Below are 14,183 nucleotides of genomic sequence, written 5' to 3' on the forward strand. Positions count from 1 at the left end.
GCCAATATTAGAATCTGTTTCCGGTCATTTAAATACAATTTGCTAATTACGCTTTTCATATACGTCGTTAAACAATTACAATTATTTGTAGACTTTAGGACAATATCAGAAGAAAATTAATTTTATTTCAAAACCTAAACCTATAATTCGAATTTTTTAAGATTTAGAAAATTATGGAAACATTCTGAATATAATATCGTTCCTGAAGTAGTCTGAATTTTTGCTGACGTCGTCATCGTCCATTAACCGAGATGACACAGCGACCAGATTTTGCCCACATATGGCAGTAATACCCTTTGCAGCACTTTTTAGTCCCCGAGTAACAGGGACGCATCCCGCAGCCACGCTGAAATTGAGAAATTTGATTAAATTACGATTTATTTCTTGAGCCAATTCACGCAGTTCTTGACAACTTTGTAAAATCTGTGCGTTTTATAAAACAGTTTTACAAACGTTTATGCACAAAATAAAGAGACGCCCTTGATCTGCGCAAGTTCACAAAAATTCGGGAGCTTATTTTCCTTCGAAATATTTGTAGAATTTTATACCAGTTAGTTTACGGATTTTACAAAGTTACCAAGGCCTACGTGAAGAATTTTTGATTTTCATACGTGATCTCCCACAACAGGAAGAAGGGTGATTGAACAGAGGAACCAAAAAATTATGATGAAAGTCGCCACAAAAATCTGTTTATTTGCCATGTTTGTGCAAATTGAGTGAGACAAATTAATGAAAAATGTTGGCAAATAATTTTTGTATGAGTATGGAAAAATTTGATGAAAAATATAATTTTTTATGATCCATTGTGTAACTTTGATAACACTCTATGCGACAATCGTAATAATCAAATTAATTTATTTGCGTCAGGTTGTAAAGTTTAATTCGAGAACTTTGCTTTTCAAGATCATACCTGTTCAAAAATTTAGCTTTCATTCAAAGTTCAGTCATCCCGATTTCTGACTGAGTATTTTCATTCACATTCCCTCCTTTTCTTTCAAATTCACTTCACTTCATCCGACTTCATTTCTTACCATGTACTAAGCATAGGGTGAAAAATGAAATGCATAAGAAATCATTTCATTCACGGTCATTCATCTGAAATAACGGAATCCTTTAGTCATTTTCATTCAAATCGCAGGAAATCCATTTTCATTCATTATCGCTCACCATCATAATCACTCAAATGAATGAAAGTGAACAGATATGGTCCAGATTCTAGCCGAAATGGACCATGGTCCACTGGACCAAAAATGGTCTACTATTGAACCACAAAAAAATTGGTCCATGATGGACCATGTCACGAGGTGGTCCATTTAGTGATCATTTTTTTCATGACCTCTCGATGGACTATGGACCAATTTATTACAAGTTATTGTCCAGACAAAAAAAAAATCAAACTCCAAAATGACTGAAAATATATTAAGGGGTGATCTGATACAGTCTCACCGATACCTGACGGGGAGTGTGTAACTATGTCCTCCCATAAGCTCCCATGTTATCGTTTTAAAAACTTTCAGCGTCGTCAAATGACCATAAAATTTCGATTTTTTGCATCAATCGACGCGTATATTTAGTCTCCACGAAGTTACAGAAGTTTTGATGGATACGTTGAGTATACATGAAAATATGCGACTTTTTCTGATTTTTTTTCGTGAAAAGAATTATGGTGTGACCATGAAAGCGACTTTAAGGTCAAACTCCAGTAACTTTGGGAGTTGAATATTTTGACACATTTTGCAACAAAAAAATCCGATATTAATGCAAAAACAAAGGTGCTCAAATGTTTTGAAAACTTGGTTTTTAGAAATTACAAAATAAACATGCCCGTCAATTCTAGATTCCCCAATTTTTGCTATGTTGCAGGTCTTTAGTAGTAGAACAATAGTCAAATTGGACTTATAGTCGAAATCGACCTGCGTGACCTTGTTTCGGCGTCAAAAGGTTGGTAGGTCAAAGGTCACCGATCCCCACAAATGAGGTATCATTGGAAAGGTCTCGGTGAGAGGATTCCAAATATATATACTTTGTTTGGTGTATGACCACTCCCTCATGTTCCAGAAGCAGAAGAATGCAAATCTGCAATTCTCCACAATTTAACACAGCAAGTAGATTGCGAGCTAACATGCAGTAGATGGGCACAAACTCAGAAATTTTCTCCGGTCTCTGGAACATGAGGGAGTGGTCATACACCCAATAAAGTATATATATTTGGAATCCTCTCGTCGAGACCTTTCCAACGATACCTCACTTGATAATAAATCCCAATTACAGTTTCGAAAAATTAATTTTAAAATAAAATGAAAATTGTATGAGTTGAACGCCAAGTGACTAGTGAAAATGTTTAATATTATTAGAATCTAAACCTCGCTCTTACCCCTCCTTAAGCAAATCATAATGTTTACATGAAATAAAAAAAAATAAAATAATCCTTTAAAGTCAACAGATATCAGTTAAAAGCAAACTGGTTTCCAATCTATGACTGTCCTTCTCACCATATAACTCTGGTGATGAGTCGGATCTTCTCACAGAGAACGGACTCTGCGAGGGCTCCCCTTTCTGGCATTGCCAGACCGTCTGGCCGGGCTCACCCAACCATGAGAGGAGCACCCACCCCGTACTAACACCGAGCCGAGTAGGATTAGCAAATAGCTTCCCGGACAGAGAGGAATCGAACGTGTGACTGCGTCGTGACAGTTCCGCCCCCGAACCCCTAAGCCAAAGGGCTATTGCTTTACATAATCAACGATATCAAAAAATTCAGCTAATTCGTTATGTTTGCAGATTGTGAGAATGAAGTTGACGAAAAAGTAAAGAATTTTTTTACGAGTATGGAAAGATTTTATGAAAATTCAATGGTTTACGATCCATTGTGAAATTCATAGCGCTTTATTTGGCAATCAAATTTCTAAATGGAGAAACCAAATTTATAGAAAAATATAAATCAGGTTGTGTACGAGCACAAAATAATTCAATTCGAATGCAACAAATATGCAAAAAATGCAAACAAATCGAAAAAGCGTAAAAAATTATTCATAACTCTTCATTTTTGTTTAGAGAATAATTTATAAAGAAACATCCATATGCCAAAAAACTTGGAAAACATTTATTGAAAAACTGAAATTAACAGCCATTAAAAAAGTTGCAATTTTTGACCTTCATATATCCAATTCACCTTGTACATAAAATATATCTCGCTCGACATAAATTTTATGAAACGGCATTAAAATTTTTCATTTATTTGCATTGTAGATCTTTCTTTATTTTTCGCGTATAATTTTTGAATATCGTCGGTAGCGTTTTTTTCACTTTTGAAAATAAATCCTAATAAAATCCAATTAATTGCAATGTCAATGTCATTTATTACATAATTTGCAAGGTTTTATTAAATATGTAGCTGATTGCTGGTAAATATTGCCCCACTGCAATGCGAGCCTGCCCGACTTTCGGTGGTGGTGGTGGACGGCTGGATGGACAGTCAGTCAGTTTTGGTGAAATGTAAATCAGCCGATCATTCGCAATAACAAAACAAACAAATCAGAAAATTAAAAATATGTCAAATTGTCAAATTACTAGTCGTTATATTAATTAATTCACACTTTAATTCCCGACATTAGATAAAGTTTCGTGCGAAGAATGGAGTGTAAGTAAAAAAACGGGGTCTGGTAAGTAAAAGTCTAAAAAATCGTTTTTAAAATTTTAAACACCATTTTTTTTAATTTTTCATCACAATTTTAAATTATAATTCATAATAATATTTAAAAGAGCCACAGATAACTTTAACTGTTCTTCCGTGTTGTCATTAACCTTTAATTTAACCCAAGAGACAGGAATTTTCCAAGAAGAAATGAAGTCGTTGTTCGAAAGTCGTGTTTGGTTTGTCTGTCCTCTTTCTTTTTAACTAGCTAACTTGCTTCATATTTTAAAAAAAGTTGAAACTCGGATCGGATCCTAGTTTATAATTAGATCGTCCAGATCGAATCGGATTTTTGCAAAGTAGGAACGAACGACCACCATTATTTGTTATTCTCGTTCTCGTACTTGTGTGGTTAAGGTTTTTTTAAGTTCGGTTCGGTGTGCGAATAAGTTTTCGCACATATATTTAGTGTAAAATCAGGTTATCTAAATGTCCCGGTAGAAGAAAAAGACAGGACAAAGTTTCGTCTTCTTCCGGGTATTGCAAATTTGATTTGTATTTCGTCTAGTTGATTAAATATTGCAGAAAATTGATATTTACAATATTTGCGAAAAATTTACCAAGTTTTTTTTCATATTTTTTAGGCCGTGCGAATAAAAACCAGTTGTGACGAAGACTAAAAGGAGGAAATTGTCAATCAATCATCACCTATTTTAAATTTGGACGTGGCGACGAAAAGGACGTCGCAATGTCGTCTTCATACAGAACGAATTTTGGTCCAGATTCAGTCCAAGAATTGACCGACAATATAAATCTAACACATGAAGATTTCTTACGGGAAGATGACCTCCAAAAGAAAGCCGATGCGCTGCGATATATGCAATGTAAGTAAAAATTAGGGATGATAAGGTTGGCGCAATGTATCGTTTTTACCGCTATTTCACGTAAAATTTATTTAACGATAAGATGATATTTTAGTAACTTACGCCATAGTTTTAAGCTATTTACAACATTGGCGCAGGTTGATACTCATTAAATTTATTGGTAATTATATTAATTATGCAAATTTTCCCCCTAATTTTCACAGCTTACGCCATGCAGTTCCTCTACCTTGTCCCGCACGAGAAAAAGTTCATATTTCCAGAAACTGAACGTGTCTTGCATCAAAGTGCCATGAATATAAATGACTTTGACCCACGTGAGGCGTCCGTGGCTTTCGAATTTTTGGGAAAATACGCTCAAAACATTTTAGACCAACCGTGGCGAAAGGATTTTCATACGATAAAGGTACAAACAAATTGAAAAATTGAAATTTTTGGGAATTAATGAAGGAAATTTATATATTTAGTTAACGTCCGGATTTTACGTCCACAATATAAACGCGCAATTAAGTAACGCCCACGAAATCCTAGTCGCGATGGGGTACGTGCACGTGGACGAAGTGACGCTTAAAGTAGTGCCAAAATTGGATGAGAAAAAGATCAAGAATGCATCCCGTGATATGATCGTGGCCAGTCAGGAGTGCCTCGTGCGTAGATTTTTGCATCGTTTCACATCTAAATTTTGCGAATAATATATAATGATTCAAATTATTTGCAGATCTTGTCCCAAATTTGGCAACGCGTCGCGGACCAAGAACCCGACTACCCACTCACGACGGGAGAAGTGTTTGAATTCCGGCGGAAATATTTAGGCGACACGGACACGATTTGCAAAACGATGTTGATGGACATTCGGCGTCGAAATTTTGAGCATAAAATGCATCGCAGCAGTGGCAAGAATTTCGTCCCCGTGGATAAACTGATCGATTACGAGGAGCGGATGGACATCGATGGTGGGAGTGGAGTTGACGAGGGCGATTTGGTCGAGAAAGTGATGCACAATACGAGACTGCTACACCTTCAGAAGAGAGAGGAGCACATTTACGACCCAGTTTATCCGGGGGATCGTGTCGTCAATATGGCAAATGGGTCGTCGTCCAGCTCCACGATGCCGTCGTATAATCGGAATTTCCCTCTTTTTCCGCACCGTGGCACGTCCGCCTTCGTCCCGCTGATACCGGATATTAGTTCGAGTAATAATAAGCCACACCCGTCCCGAGAATCGCTCAATTCTCCGCTGATTCCACAAACGGTGGCGAATTTCGTGTCAAAAAGTAGCAGTCGAAGGTATGAGCCGAGTAGGAATGGGAGTAGTCAAGCGTTACAGTTTAGTAAGATTTCGGCCGAGGACATGGCATCTTGGGTGGATAATAGAGACAGACATGTGCAGCAGCAGGGGGAGAGGAGAAAATCTGAAATTGGAGGGGCAGGAGGTACATACATAAATGTTTGTATATTAAAATACTGTGAATTTTGGGGTATATTTTTGACAAATTATTTCTAGTAAATTCAAATTTTTTGGTCTCTAAGAATGGTCCAACGAGGAAATGACTGTTGTCGAAATTTGTATATTTTTGGTCTAAAATTGTTGCAGTGTTGACAAAATTTCCATACTTTTTACCTAAAATGGTAGAAATATGGACCCATTATTGAAATAATAGTCTAAATATTTCCAAAATACAGATATTTCCGAAAACCTAGAAATATTAATCTAGGAATATTCAAAGCAATTTAAAAATTTTGTCTTTTAATTCCTTCCAGCGTCCGCAAACACTACGCTAAACTATTCAGAATGGTTATCCGGTGGAGGACAATCATCTTCCTCCTCCGACCAACAACCAGCCCCACACCGCCGCCGATATTCTGAACGTCCCGCACTTTCCGTGGATCCATCGTCCTCATCAAACTTGCAATATCTCGCTCAAGGAGGTGGTGACAGTCGATCCCGAAAACCCATCATGCCCGACGACGTGTACCGCGACGACTACTTTCCCCGTGTCATAAAACCCACACCGATTCATTCTTCGTATCAAGCACCGCGACAAAGTACGACGAACTCGAACCATTGCTACCCACTTTCTTCGCCACACGAGGAAAGTGGCGGGGAAGAATTGTTAAACGAGGCGTTAGCGTATCAATCAAAAGTTAATGGTTCTTCCGGAGCCAGAGCAGGAATCCGGACCAATCTGAATCATCACCACTCATCTGAAATTTCGTCCGCTGCGACGTCGCGTATGATTAAGAGCGATTGGGAAACGGACACGAGGTCAATTTCTTCAGGTTACTCGAGATATTCGGATAACGAGAATAATAAGAGATCACCCAGTTCACCGGAGGTGACGGGGGCAGATTGGGGCGAGGATACGACGGGACGACGAGAACTTCCTCATATGTCGCAAGCAGCAAGGAACAAGGCGATTTCAGGTAGGGATTTATTTCTTGGAGTCAAATTATCAATTTGCACGAATTTTATTGCTTAATTATGTACATGGCGCAAGTTAACAAAGTAGAAAAGTATGTACTTTGATACGAAAAATGACGGAAAAAATGCATATTTAATTTTTTTTCGGAAACATTTCGTAAATATTGGAGCGTTTTTTAAAAATAAACTACATAGACTGACTGACTTGATTCCTCCCCCACTTGCGCCACAGCGCCAGTGTTATAGTTTTACCATTATGACGCAAGTTAGTACAGTATTTATGAACCAAGACTGATTTTTCATTTATTTCTGCAGGATCGTCCTCCTCCTCCTCAAGCAGTGGACGTATCCCCGTCGAATCAAGAGAACCCTCTGCTCCACCCGCACCACCAACCTACCAAGCCCACTCCCACCCCCGCTCTCCCGTCGTAAATGCCCCCACCACCACCACCACGGGAATCAATACTTTGACCGACGACACTTTTCAAGCCGCCTATTACCAAAAAATTCTCGAAACTCAGCAGGCAGCTAATCGACACCTGCTCGATAGAGGTGAACCATCCACCAAGGTTTCCTCCTCCACGATGACGACGCCGCCACCACCGCCCGATGTGGACCCCAACCTCAACTCGATTATTCCTCCTCCCGGCGTAAAACCCAGCCCACCCGAGAAGCAAATTCTGATTCCTTGGGATTGCAGATTTTGTACGTTTCGAAACAAGCGGGCGGACCGGATTTGTGAAGTGTGTTCAAAAAGTAGAGATTTTGTGGATGAAGACGAAGAAGAAGAGAAATCAGCACCGCCGCCGGACGTGCCAAAGTTGTACTCGCAGCAAGTCGTCACGACCCCGGTGGAAGGGGATATGATTCAGTGTCCGCAATGCACCCTGCTCAACCCGAGGATTAAATTTGAATGTGAAGCGTGCTCCTACAGGCTCAGAAATTTGAATAATGCCAGCCCCAAGACGTACGTCTAGAGGAAAATAGTACTATGCAAATTAAGTGGTTATCATCAAATCAAAGTGAGAATCCCCACTTGTAGGAATATATTTAATTTTGATTAATATGCAAATATTAGCGATAAGTGTATACGAAAGTGAGAATTTGTTTTCTGAGAAAAATTGTATTTAGGGTAGATTTTTACTCTGAAAATGAAATATATTCGTGATGCTAAGGTGCCTTTTTTAGTAATTTGCTCCGCAACGTGTTGTGGGTTTAAATATGTATGGCGCAAGTGAGGAGTAAAGCTAAATAGTCATAGTCGGTCTCTCTAGTGTGTGATGTTTGTTTTCGCCAAATGATTTTTTTTGCCATCGATGTATTTAATTTACTGATTATTTAATACTTACTTAAAAGCTCAATAATTTTGATGTGTGGATCAACTATCTACATAATTTAGTAGGTAAATAATTGATCCGTTAATTTAATTGAGGAAGTAAAATGATAAGAATGAATCCTTTTTTGAGGGAGGAAATAAAATGATTTTATATGCGAAACGAAAAATAACGGGTTCCAAATGTCATTTTAAAAAAAATAATAGAATTTTTTTTAATGGGTAAAACAGGCAATTTAGAAAGTAATACTCTTATAATTTCGTTTTTACAAAAAACAGACATGTGTGAAATAACGGGGATGAGAGTTTTTTTAAAGGTGACAACATCGGTATTTTTTGTTATGATTTGCTGTCATTTCGGAATTTTGGAAAAATTCATAATACCATTAAAACAAATATAGATTTGTTACAATTTGTTGAGTAATTTATGTAAATGCTTTTGTAAGATGGCTCGAAGCTATTTTCTTTAAAAAAATTCCAGGTATGGTATTGATTTAAAAATGCGACCATTTGAAATTTGAAAAAAATCATGTGCAATTGCAATGCCATGATTTGATGCCAGTCCGAAATTTTTGAAAAATTACAAATATATAAAAACAACTATAGGTTTTGTGGGATTCTTTGAATAATTTATGGAACTGGAAGTTAAACGGATTTTATTTCAAGAAATTTCCTGCTGGTGTGATAACATCGCTTTGAAAATAATAGCGTTTGAATTTGCATGAGATTTCTTAATTCATTTTTTTTCTTAGTCCAATGATAAATTTGAAAAAAATCATACGCAATGTTATGATTACATTCCAGTAGAGAATTTGGAAAAATTCATAATGCAATTAGTGCAAAGATTTGATACGAGTTTTATCATATGACTTATCGAGTAATTTATGAAAATGCTTTGGCAAGCCGGCTCAAAGTTATTTTTGTCAAGGAATTTCCAAATAGTGTGATGATATCGCTTTAAAAATAATACCATTTGAAATTGCATTGGATTTTTGAATTCTCGTTTTGTTTTGATTCAGCAACAAATTCAAAAAAATCATGCTCATATTTAGTTATGATTTGCTGCCATTTCGGAATTTTTGAAAAATTCATAATGTCCTTAAAGCAATTGCAGGTTGGCAAGATTCGTCGGATAATTTATAAAAATGCTTTGGCAAGCCGGCTCAAAGCGATTTTCATTAAGAAGTTTCCAGGTTGTGGTATTGATTTAAAAATCAGTGCATTTGAAATTCCATGAGGTTTTTGATTTTATCTTGGTTCATTAAAAAATTTGAAAAAAATCATGTGCAATTGCAATGTTATGATTTGATGCCGGTTCGGAATTTTGAAAATGTACAAATATAATCAAAACAACTGCAGGTTTTTTAGTATCACAGTCCAAAGAAATTTGCTGGTGTGGTATCGCTATAAAAATAATAGAATTTGAAACTGCATGACATTTTTGAATTCACGGTTTATCTTAGTCTAATAAAAAATTTGAAAAAAAATTATGCGCAATGTTATGATTTGATGCCAGTTTGAGAATTTAGGAAAAATTTAGAATTTTTAAATGAGTTGCAGATTCGTAAGCTTTTTTTAGTCGTCTACTATTTGATGCCGGTTGGATTTCATAAACAAAGGATTTCAGATTCATAATTCATATATACACGAAGGTGTCAAGAAACGACGAAATGCTACAAATTTTGAGGACTAAATTATGTACAAAAAAAAACGAAATTTTTTTAAATATCTTGCATGTCGGAAATTAAAATTACAATTTGCTACATTTTCAAGATTAAATTGGTGCTGAAAATTTAAACAAAAGCGGAAACTTTATTAAAATCCTGCATTCAACAAACGTTGCGAATGACAAAGGGTGAAAGTTAGCAGCTTTCTCCATCATGACATGGATTCAAGCCTGGTAAGAAATTTTTCCGGAAAACCCGGAGTTTCTCGAGTCGAGTGAAAGCAGGGTGAAAGCAGATTTAGTTTCAATCTGGTTTTCTAAAATCGACCACATTGTCATATTTTCTAATTTGCTCTCTCTCGATGCATCTATAAATTTCCGAAAATTTGAAAATTTCCTAAAAATACATAATCTCATTATGTCTCCCAGCCCGAAATTGGAACCGATTGAGTCAGAAATATTAAAAATATTTGAGGATTGTAAATCTCGGGGGATGTCGAAAGAAGAAATTCGCGATGTTTTCGCCCCCCTCGGGCTCCCCAAAGTGGTCAACAGGTTGAGTGAGGTTGGGAAGAAAGGTCAAGGTCACGGGGTCGCAATGATGACGACCGTGCTAAAGGAAAAGGTCAAAGGTCACGCGTGGGTGAAAAGCTTGCTGATTTTTTTGACCGTTTTTGCGGTGGGTGGAGTTATCGCGGCGAGAAATGGGGAGGAAATGAAAACTTTGAGATTTCACGTGTTGGCCGTAGTTCGGATGGCGCTTATCAAGGTAAGGAATTTTTATGTAGGGTTTGATAAGCAAGTTATGTTAGGGTAAGATAATCAAAAATTCGATTTTGTGAATTTTTTTTGCAAAATTGCGAAAAATTTGAAGGATGAGATATTCAAAAATTTGATTTTGAATGGAAGATTGTAAATATTTTTTGCGAATTTTCGAATATTTTGAAGCTAATTTTGGCAATATGGAGATATACAAACATGAAAAGATAAATATAGCTTATCATAAATAATTGATTATCTATCGCAGATCCTGCCGTATTGGAATTGGACGGACATGTATTACACGCGATGTATGGTTCGAAACCCGTTTTTCGAAGCTCCCAATCTCAACTTGGATGATTGCAATGTACATAATTCTAAATAATAATAATTATTATGCAATTAATTTGCGAATTATTATAATGATTATTTTTTGCAATGGTGCATATTTAGCTTTGTGAATCTCTGGATGAAATTGCACGGATGGCGAACGTGTCGCAAACTCTTGTGAACGAGGAATTTATTCGACGCGAAAAGCCGTTCATTATCACGGACGGGATGGATGATTGGGATATCATGATGACTGATCAATTCTGGTTCGATAACATTACGGAGGTTTGTGTGCAAAAAAATTGCGAGAATAGTGCAAATTTTGGACAAAAATTAAAAATTGCAAAAATGAATTAGTAGGTTTGACAAAAATTAGCATAATAATTTACAAGAAAATAAATAATTACGGGGATAATTAATTTATAACAATTTCAAATATTGTAAAATTTAAAATGTGCAAAAATGAAAATATTAATTATTAGCATGATCAAAATTTCTGAAAAAAATACCCTCTCTGAAAAAATTATTTTCGTAATTTTGTATTTAGATTTACCTGCGCCAAGCCAATTTCCAAGTTTGCAATGTGAACACGAATTTGCGAATTTCTAACGGAGATTTTACCCGATTGCTGAAACGACTCTATAATCCGAGAACGCAAGGGTGGTTTATTCACTGGTTGGTAAAATTTGAATAATTTTAATAACAAATTGGAAAAAGAATTTGGCTAATTTTCCTATATTTTTACAGGGAAAATTGTCAAAAGGACATGGCGAAATCGGTGCGACAATATTATCGGCGTCCTTATTTCATTTCGGATTCGTTGGACTTCACCGGATCCAACTGGGTCTTGATGAGTTCCGATTTTAACGGCAGAGTCTACAAAAAGGTCAGTTTGGCATGCATAAAATTAGCATATAATTCATATGGAATTATCATTTAAATAAAAATAAGGTAACTTTATTCACAACGTTGATTAACTTAGCACATTATTCAAAATTAATTTTAAAATATATGTTTAACCAATTTTTCTTAATGAAAAGTTCCTTAATTTTGTTTTATTTCGAAAAAGCGAGGCTTTGAAGCCGTTAGCAGTTTTATTATTGGGCCTCCTCAGACACACGAAAAAATCGTCGTTTCTAATTTCGCTAAGTTTTTCGCTTGCTTCCTGATAAGCGAGCTCTGGGATAAGCGAACAGAAACTCAACTCAGAAGTGGGGTTAAGGTCGGTTAGCTGAAGTCGAAACAAAATTTTACAATTTTCATAATTCTTGCCATGTTATCGATAAGCGAAAAACAAAGCAAACTTCGAAGCGACGATTTTTTCGTGTGTCTGAGGAGGCCCATTATTTGTGAATGAATAAATAATTAAGAGGTGAGTTGACAGAATTGAATAAACAAGTTCACTGAATGAATGAGTAGTATTCAAATGAGTTTGTGAGTAACAAACTCATTTGAATACTATAATTCACTCATTTGAATACTACAAATTGTGAGTAAATGAGTTACAATTATAAAAAGATTTGTGAATGAATGGACTTATGAATGAATTAAGGAATGAATGAATGAATTAAAGAATGAATGAATGAATTTTCGAGCAAACAGGAGTTTTAAATAAAATTAATTTGTTATATATTTTTATTTAGTTCAATTTCGTGAAAAACCTATTTGAAAATTTTCGTAAGAGTATAAAATGATTAAGTTTTTATATTTATTAAAATTTACTCAGTTTACAACTTCAGAAATTAGAATTTTGATTTTACAAAGGACTTAAAAATACGCAAATCTGTAACATATCTATCCAAATCCGTAAATTTGACTAATAACATTTCATGAATGAAATTAGTAGCAGGGAAGCTTTACAAAATGTGATAAATTCGACAAGAAAATTATTGAAATTAATAAACATAAAAGTATTGTGAAGTCTTTATATTTAACAAAATTAAAAGAATTTACAACCTTGTAATAAATTAGGATTTCAATTCAAAATTCCAATTCCGTAAGGTTGTAAGTACACCGTGTTAAAATCGAAACTTCTAATGTTTGTACAATTTTGACCCAACCCAAAACCTTCTTTTGATTGATCCCACCTGTAATTTAATTTTACAAATAGTACAAACGTTTAAAGAATGAAATTAATGGCATGCAAGCTGTACATTTTTTTTACAAAATGTCTAAAAAAAAGTTTCAAATTTATGAAGACAATTTTTAAAATTTACACATTGTTCCACGCATTTATTTAGATCGAAGGGACGGACAGTTTAATGTTGCTGCATCAAGTTCGTGGCTCCAACCATGTGCGGATCAGTCCTCGCGAAGGTCAGGTCAAAAAATATATATTTTTTTAAATTTCGAAATCAAACCGAAGTTCCTCTACTTAATTTCAGCGTGTCGCGGACATTGTCCCGAACTTTTGGGAACATTGAATGAAGGCGAAATTCGTAAGAGAATTTTATTTTCAAAATTTAAACATAATTTTTAAGCTAAATTTGTTAGTGTTTTTTACCATTTGTAAAATTTTCATGCCATTAATCTCCTTCGTGAAACACTTTTGATCCAAACTTGTATTACAGATTCATTGTTTTCGAAAGGGAATTAAAATTCTAGTAATTTCGTAAAGGCTGTAAAATGTGTAAATTTTGTTAATTATAAAAACTTTATAATTTTCTCGATTTTCGAAAATTTATAATTTTCCAGTATTTTTTATTTGCTTTTTGTAAACCTAGTAAACTTTTTAGTCGCTTTTCCATTAAAACTTCCGTATAATTTAATACTTTTGGTAAAACGGTGACTTCCTCGACCTGACCCCACATGATAATAATAAATTTCATTTTCTTCTACGATTTTTTAGTCGTGGTGACGAATCTGGTCTGGATTTTGGAATACATTCCTGGCGAATTTGGCGACAATTTGGCCCTTGCATCAGAAGTTGCGTGGCCGTCGATGGAATAGAAAATTCGGGATCAAATGAAAGTGTGCAGATTTGTATAAAAAAATTAGACGAATTGTTAGTGGAGAAAGTAGTGGAGAAAGTACAAATGAATATATGATGAAAATAAATTATGAAATTTGATGAAATTTTGCACAATTTCTTTCATAATTATGTAATGCATTTTAGAAATGTAAGGTCTAAAATTGTATTGTGCAAAAATTTATGCAAA

General features: G+C 35.3%; 2 protein-coding genes across 3 annotated transcripts; both read left to right on the plus strand.

The window, feature by feature from the left end:
* Window positions 1-3,365: 3,365 nt before the first annotated feature.
* LOC110849275 lies at window positions 3,366-8,433 on the plus strand. Of its 2 annotated transcripts, none has more exons than XM_022096674.2 (7): window positions 3,366-3,662; window positions 4,279-4,518; window positions 4,722-4,921; window positions 4,983-5,162; window positions 5,234-5,948; window positions 6,277-6,939; window positions 7,253-8,433. In XM_022096674.2, the coding sequence occupies exons 2-7, from the start codon at window positions 4,383-4,385 to the stop codon at window positions 7,912-7,914; spliced, it is 2,556 nt and encodes an 851-aa protein (XP_021952366.1). In that variant the 5' UTR covers window positions 3,366-3,662; window positions 4,279-4,382; the 3' UTR covers window positions 7,915-8,433. The 2 variants fall into 2 exon arrangements, with proteins under 2 accessions (XP_021952366.1, XP_035706962.1); XM_035851069.1 differs by lacking the exon at window positions 3,366-3,662 and adding an exon at window positions 3,750-4,171.
* A 143-nt stretch (window positions 8,434-8,576) lies between these two features.
* Window positions 8,577-14,094, plus strand: LOC110849371. The gene is made up of 9 exons (XM_022096777.2): window positions 8,577-10,170; window positions 10,366-10,705; window positions 10,964-11,062; window positions 11,149-11,310; window positions 11,573-11,700; window positions 11,773-11,911; window positions 13,266-13,341; window positions 13,410-13,463; window positions 13,874-14,094. The coding sequence occupies exons 1-9, from the start codon at window positions 10,151-10,153 to the stop codon at window positions 13,972-13,974; spliced, it is 1,119 nt and encodes a 372-aa protein (XP_021952469.2). The 5' UTR covers window positions 8,577-10,150; the 3' UTR covers window positions 13,975-14,094.
* The last annotated feature ends 89 nt before the right edge of the window (window positions 14,095-14,183 follow it).

This window comes from Folsomia candida, unplaced genomic scaffold (genome assembly GCF_002217175.1).
Source record: "Folsomia candida strain VU population unplaced genomic scaffold, ASM221717v1 Fcan01_Sc004, whole genome shotgun sequence".
Lineage (NCBI taxonomy): Eukaryota > Metazoa > Arthropoda > Collembola > Entomobryomorpha > Isotomidae > Folsomia > Folsomia candida.

Excerpts from the sequence above, each read along its gene's own strand:
- LOC110849275 (XM_022096674.2), top strand. The coding sequence starts at position 4,383 with ATGTCGTCTTCATACAGAACGAATTTTGGTCCAGATTCAGTCCAAGAA. Across the intron at positions 5,163-5,233 it reads TGGCCAGTCAGGAGTGCCTC|ATCTTGTCCCAAATTTGGCA; the intron begins GTGCGTAGATTT and ends AATTATTTGCAG. Across the intron at positions 5,949-6,276 it reads TGAAATTGGAGGGGCAGGAG|CGTCCGCAAACACTACGCTA; the intron begins GTACATACATAA and ends AATTCCTTCCAG.
- LOC110849371 (XM_022096777.2), top strand. The coding sequence starts at position 10,151 with ATGACATGGATTCAAGCCTG. Across the intron at positions 11,701-11,772 it reads CAAGGGTGGTTTATTCACTG|GGAAAATTGTCAAAAGGACA; the intron begins GTTGGTAAAATT and ends ATATTTTTACAG. Across the intron at positions 11,912-13,265 it reads ACGGCAGAGTCTACAAAAAG|ATCGAAGGGACGGACAGTTT; the intron begins GTCAGTTTGGCA and ends GCATTTATTTAG.